This window comes from Blennius ocellaris (genome assembly GCF_963422515.1).
Source record: "Blennius ocellaris genome assembly, chromosome: 8".
Classification (NCBI taxonomy): Eukaryota; Metazoa; Chordata; class Actinopteri; order Blenniiformes; family Blenniidae; genus Blennius; species Blennius ocellaris.
The window spans coordinates 7,572,598-7,579,467 of record NC_137657.1 but is presented as its reverse complement, the minus strand read 5'-3'; the positions used below and the strand labels follow the sequence as shown (position 1 = coordinate 7,579,467).

Genomic DNA, 6,870 nt, shown 5'->3' with positions numbered 1-6,870 from the left:
AAAAAAATTCACCATATAAGGGGGGGGGGAATAAAAAATTGTCATTACTACTATTAAAGTGATCACATGCAAACCAAGAAGGAAACAAAACCAAGATTCTGGTGTAAACTGGAGCTAATGCTCACAAAACCCTGCTTTGAATACTTTTCTTTGCACGTAGTGTCACTGGTGATATGATTCATACCTGACCGCCTGCAAAAGACACACAAATTGAAAGCTATTTGCGTGAGCATGCAATTTAGGAAGCTTTATACAGAATCCGTGATTCCAGTAGCGGACATCTTGACTGTAACACTGGCTCATAAGTACATCTTATCCACACTGCCAGTGTGTGCAACAATGAGAAAATGCAAGACTCAAACACACACGTACGTCATTATCTTTGTGTGGCCGCCACCTTCATGCAATCTTCCTGCTAAAGTCCCTGAGAACTCAGTATATCTCCAACCTTCACCTTGTAATTTTCAACCCAAATAACCACATCTTAACCGTCAACAACAGTCAAGATTGGCTTTTTTTTTTTTAGGGTCTCACATAGTCTGGACTGTGCCACTGTTATGTTCCCTCTGCTTTTCAGGCCCAAACAAAGGGAAAGATAGAAGACACTGCACACACATACACACACATACACACACACAAAGCTGATGTGGCTCACAGAAAAAAATGCCTTTTGCCCTTTGAGTTTCCTTCCTTGGCAAACACATTGGGAAAGAGGCACCTGGGTCTCTCAATACAAACACACGATTCATCAACGTTTGACAGAAGAAATGAGGCGGCCCAATAATCACGTAACCACCACATGGGCGACCCGATTCTCTGCCGCTTCTCAACGCCGCCTTGGTTCTTTTAAAAAGGGGAAAAGGAAAAAAAAAAAAGTTTTGAGTAAACATGCTTTCTGTAGCCGCGCAGTCTTACAAACGTGTGAAATCTCATCTTGAATTCATGTTATTTTCTATTTATGAATGCATTGGACCCCCAAGAGGCACAGCACCAAAACCTGAACTGTGGTTATATCTGTGACGTTTAAATGGAGCAGATATTTATGTGAGCGGAGAAGTTTTCGTGATTTCATCAGCGAGCGGCGAAAACCGGCAATCTGCACGGCTATTTTAGAGGAGCCAGCTGCCGCGCGGGCCTGCTGGGCTTCACAGTCATTAATTGTTTCAAAGGGAACGGGAGAACAAATGGCGTTAATGCACTGGGCTACATCTCCTCTCCAACCCAGTCCAAAAATACTGCCGTAAAAAAACTCCCCCGGAGCCTTGGGAGTCTTGTCTCAGCCTGTCGGGAGCCGGGGTCCGGCCTCCAGACTGCCCCGACCACATTTTCAAGCCCTGAGGAAGACCTGGCTGTCTGTGTGTGTGTGTGTGTGTGTGTGTGTGTGTGTGTGTGTGTGTGTGTGTGTGTGTGTGTGTGTGTGCGTGGCAACGCATCAGTCTTCCTCATCCGTTCACAGCCCTGCTGCCAGCAACAGAGCTTTGATTCCTTCTCTTCAACACTAATATGAAGCCTCATTAACCGGTTTTCTCTTGATGTGTATGATATCATAACAATACACACACACACACACACACACACACACACACACACACACACACACACACACACACACACACACACACACACACACACACGCACACACACACACACGGCAGTCCTGACACTTTTTGTCAGACGACAGCCGCGCTGCTTCCTCCCAGCACACGTGTTTGCCGGGAAATGAAAGCGAAGATAAGGCAGGTCGTGGTTTCCCAGCCAAACAGCCACTTAAATGAACCTTAAGGTTGTTTTTTTTTCTTTTTTTTGTTGGGTGTGCTCCTACATCAACACAATTAGAGTGCAAACTGCATGAAATTAAACCAAAGATGATTTCAAGAGATAATTAGGACGCTGAGACTCTAAGTTTGTTCAGCTTTCTTTTTTTTTACTGGTTTTATGTGGAAAATCTCATTCTGTAATGTCTGCAGTTTCATCTGCTGAAGAGATGTGTTTATTTGGAGAGTGAATCACTTAAAAAAGAATATATGTTTATACAGTAAATATACTTTAACTGGTCATTTTAGGTCTGAATCAAGTGGATTTGACATGGAGACGTCAACATGTCTTTTAAAGCACCGTCCTCCGACCGTCCATCTTTTAGGGCTACAACACGCTGCAATGAGTGCTTGTAATTTGACACCAGCTTCAGTATTTGGCAGGTTGTTGCCGTGCATAAAATCCACATCCATAGATCTCCATCTAGGTGGTGGCAGCTTGTGCAAAACTTGGCCAAACTGACTTTTCACTTCAATCTGAAGCTTTGGATTTGATTCAAAATGTCACAATGAACCTTTTTAATTTAAAAATGGAAATATAAAAGACAAACCGCAATAGTTGTTTCTTCCACTTCAAGCCAGTTCAATTCTAGACTAGTTGTGGCCGCCAAAAACTAAACAATGGCTTGTAATTTGACACCAGAATCAGCGCGTTGCAAGCGATAAGTGTTCAGATGTCAACAGTGTGTAATCTGAAGAATGAGTTTTGTCTTCAAACCGGTTGCTCGAAACGCGATCAACGTGTTTGAGGTAAACGCCCGACAGTAATTCCAATGAGAAGAGCAAAATGAAGTCGGTCAGTTTTCACAATACGTATATGGCACAAGTTGAAAACTGTGACAGCAGTACATTAACAATATATCTAGTGAGGCCCTAGTGGTTCTGTCAACTCCAATGATTGTACGATTAGGATCCACTAATGCAACTAAATCTGAAATGTTTATTTGGCGGCTAACTTTCCCAGTGGTTCTCTGCAGGGTTGTTTTCAGGTCAGCCACAATCGGGATTCGAACCCGGGACCCCGACACTCTGCATCAAGGCTTCACCCAATACGCAACAACTATGTATAAAAATAAATCTGTCAAAATAAAACCCACCATGAGTATTGCTCAAAACATTTTATTTAGCAAAACATAATATAGAACCTGTGTAATGACCATGTGGACTAACTACTTGTACAGTAGCATTTGCTGTATTTTGTCCAATTTTCTTTTTTCTTAGGGAAAAAAAACCAAAACACAATATGATCTATTTAAAAACTGTAAACTCCATAAGAAGTGGTATTCTAAAGTGCTTTCGAAAAAGGAGCAATATAGGACAGCAAGCAAATTAATAGTAATGCGATAATGCATGATAATACTTTTCTTTCACAGAAAAAGTCCAGTGTAAAAAAAAAAAAGGTAAGAAAAAGAAAGAAAATCAAGTTACAACATGTAAAACAGTGAAGCTGTCTTGTGTGATACAACACGGTTCAATCATTCAAACCTTCAACTTTCTTTTCTTTAATCATTTTTGGTAAAATGTCTTGGAACAGTCCTCTTTTTAAAAAATATCGTACGTTATCCTTAAACTTCTTTCACCCTTCCAGACCCCAAAACCCTCGGTGCTTTTTAATCCATAGAAACTCTTCATAACATCTCCACACATGTCTGAAACTTTCTCTTCTTCATTCTGTGTTCCTTTTACACGTCACTTCCTGATCAACAGCTTAAAACACGAGACCGGGAATCCGAAACCTCACTTTTTTTTCTCCTTTTCTTTTTTTTGACTGATAAAACTCAGCGTACTGAAATGGAAAGCCTGCAGTGGAACCTCGAATTTCACTCAGGGTACTTTTTTTTTTTTTTCTTTCTTTTTTAATGTTTCCTTCACATGTTACAGCGGAAAAGTCAAGGCTCGCGCTCGAGCTTATCTCTTTTTCCTTTGCTGCCGGATGACCTTCCTCCTTTTCAGGATCATGTCGTGCAGCTTGTCCAAGCCGTCCCTGAGTCCGTCTCCTATGATGGCGCAGGCTGGCTGAAGGTGCCAGGCCGTTCCGGGACCCAACTCTTTCAGCGCCAACAGTTTCTCGATTTCATCCAGTCCCAGCGAGTGCCTCAAGTCCTGCTTGTTGGCCACCACCAGCAGGGGCACGCCCTGGTTCTCGTAGGTCTTGGCGATCTTGTGCAGCTCCGTCTTGGCCTCCTCCATGCGCTCGGCGTCCACAGAGTCCACCACGAATATGATGCCGTCCGTGCATCGCGTGTAGGACTTCCACAGGGGGCGGAGCTTCTCCTGGCCGCCCACGTCCCAGAAGTGGAAGGTCACGGTCCTGTGGCCGCCCAGTGACACTTTCACCTTCTCCGAGTTAAAACCTTTGGTGGGCACGGTGTTGACGAACTCATTGAACTGCAGCCGGTACAAGACGGTGGTCTTCCCGGCGGAGTCCAGTCCCAGGATGGCGATGTGAAAGGACTGGAAGAACGGGATGTTTGAGATGAAGCCGGGTTGTTCCGATAATCCATTCCCCATCTTTTCTCATGGGGAAGGATGGTGATTTCAGAGCTTCGAGCCAACTGTCCGGCAAATAGTCCTTTGGAGTTGATTTATATTCCAAAACGGCAGCAAACGACAACCTGAAAAACACATTGCACATGTTGGTGAGACACCCGAAAGACATCGAACCAGACCGGCTCTCGACTTAGAGGCAACCACTGTGGCCACAAACGGCAATCCCACATTAAGTTTCTGTAAATCTCCAAAGATGATCTGCTCTTGAGTGAAACAGTAACAGAAGTTAGTCATGAGTTCAAACTACAGGGCAGCGCAAGGTTGCGCAACAGCCTCTAACCAATGTTTAACCAGCGCCACCAGCGACTACTCATCTGAGACGGATCCTGTGATGTGGCAAAACAAACCATGGGTGCAGCGACTGGGCAAAGGGCTCATTTTTGTCATGTCTGAACACACGTCTTTATTCCCCGGGAGAAGCTCACATTACGCCGACCCCGAATGCACGCAACTTCCGTTAACGCAATCCTAATGTAAAATTTAGAGTACATGGCGTCACAGTAATGTGATAGGTTACACTCCCTCTTAGGAACCACGGTTCATAGTTACCCCAAAAAAGCTATTTTTAGTTTCCAGATATACATTTAGTTTGTACCTAAAAGGCAGTTAATATAAGCAAAAAAATCACATTTGTAAACAGGCGATAACAAGAGACAGCCATATCGCCTCAGGAGTAATTACAGGCCAAAACAGAGCCCAATGCAACGTCACTATTACAGCTGTCACTCAACCTTATAGTTCCTCCATGATTACTATAGGTGCTAAAATGCAAATGACGGAGGTGAGAATATTCCATAAATGAGGTTTACATCCTGCTTAGCTGCCATCTAGACGCAAACAAAAATGACAGATACATGGTTAAAATCACATTATCAAGCCAGCAATGACCTACTGTTATTGTATTTTTTGATTTGCAGTATGAGTGTCTTGGTTTTGCCCCCACCCTATAAAAAAAAAAAAAAAGGCTTTTTGTTCGACGAGCCCAGATAAGTTACAGAAACGTGTCACTCCGTGGAATGACAAAGCAGCTTCAGGAAGAGGAAAAGACATTTGATCTGAACTGTATCTTGTCTGATGCCACAGTAGTGTCATTATGTTAAAACACTACCTGACTGTATCTCGGCCAAGACATGAATTCAGGTGGAAAACCACCTCTGTGCAGTTAATTCCACTCAATAATCACGTTTTGACTGTCAAGCTGTAGAAACATAATTAAGTAGATTTATGGAACAAGTTTAAATGACTGCTTTTAGAGCCAAACAGGCCCCCTTTAAAAAAAAAAACAATATATATATATAGAATACCTTAGTATGTATATTTAGGAGTACTGGCAACGAATTTGGATTACAGATAGGCATTTTGATTCTCAGTCATAAAAGGGTTACCTACCGGTCTGAGGTGTGTGAGCAGAAAACAACCTTTCCCTCTGAATAGAAAGCAGCTCCTCTGCAGGGTCGCTACAATTTGGAATACAGCGGATATCCTCCTCCTATTCTTGGGGCGATACACGGTTTAACAAAAAAACAACAAATACATACATATATATATGTATATATCCCGATCAAGAGACGGAGACACCCTGGCTGGTTGTCCTCGGTGTCCCGTGTGGACCGACGGCTGATGACACAGCTACTGCTGCTGCTACTGCCTGTGTGTGTGTGTGAGAGTGCGCCCGGTGCTGGAACAACGCCCATACGGACACTGCGGGAGCCTCCTGATTGGCCAGTGCGGCCGATTGCCTGCGATCCGATTGGCTGACACAGCTGTCAGTCACTCCTCTGCCCGGGAACCCAGATCACCTGTTGCTCCGACTGTCTGTCACACTATTTCACTTTTAGACGTCAGTATTTTTGGTAGGTTTTATTTTTTTAAAGCTCCAGTCTCTCGTTTTATGCACATACGAGTTTTTATTTTTTATTAAATCACAAATACCTGAGGGCGTCTCACGACGACGGTGGTACGGTTTTTTCTTTTTTTTTCAAGCATTTCACTTTAAAAATCATCTTAAAAAATGTTTTTTTGGGGTTTTTTTTACATTTCGGTCGACGGTTAGCGACATTAAAAACGAATAGACGGGTGAATTTAAAGCACACATTTCATCATGTGCTCAGTTCCAGACAGCAGTTTGCAGTTGATAGTCATTCCGCAGCGTTATAAACACGAAACAGTCATAAACAGTGGCACCGCTAAGCTCGCTGAAGCACGCCGGTTAATGACGTTTAACGCTAAACTTTACGTACCGTCGATTCGGCTCGGAGTGTGTGTTTTTCCTCTTTATGGCCGTGTGTGTGTGTCGTGTTCATAATGTGTGTGTGTGTGCAGAAACAGCGCCGCCCCATTCATTCCTCCTGTTTTTGTTCAAAATGATTGGTCAAAGAACCGAGGGGGGGGGGGGGGGGTGTCTGTGTGTGTGTGTGTGTGTGTGTGTGTGTGTGTGTGTGCACTGCAGCCCATCCTTGCATGAAGGATAACAAACAGTGGCCGGGCTGCTGGCCACCAGCTTGCA

The 6,870-nt window shown here is 43.7% G+C and overlaps 1 protein-coding gene across 2 annotated transcripts; it reads right to left on the bottom strand.

Moving 5' to 3' along the window:
• Window positions 1–2,917: 2,917 nt before the first annotated feature.
• arl4aa (ADP-ribosylation factor-like 4aa) lies at window positions 2,918–6,647 on the bottom strand. 2 transcript variants are annotated; one of them, XM_080500811.1, is made up of 2 exons: window positions 6,605–6,647; window positions 2,918–4,429 (listed from the first exon to the last, which is right to left on the bottom strand). In XM_080500811.1, exon 2 carries the CDS (start codon window positions 4,323–4,325, stop codon window positions 3,723–3,725), a length of 603 nt encoding a protein of 200 aa, XP_080356937.1. In that variant the 5' UTR covers window positions 4,326–4,429; window positions 6,605–6,647; the 3' UTR covers window positions 2,918–3,722. The 2 variants fall into 2 exon arrangements, with proteins under 2 accessions (XP_080356937.1, XP_080356936.1); XM_080500810.1 differs by lacking the exon at window positions 6,605–6,647 and adding an exon at window positions 5,754–6,570.
• Between the last annotated feature and the right edge of the window lie 223 nt (window positions 6,648–6,870).

What these genes read in the sequence shown, in the direction of transcription:
- arl4aa (XM_080500811.1), bottom strand. Translation starts at nt 4,325, where the DNA reads ATGGGGAATGGATTATCGGAACAACCCGGCTTCATCTCAAACATCCCG.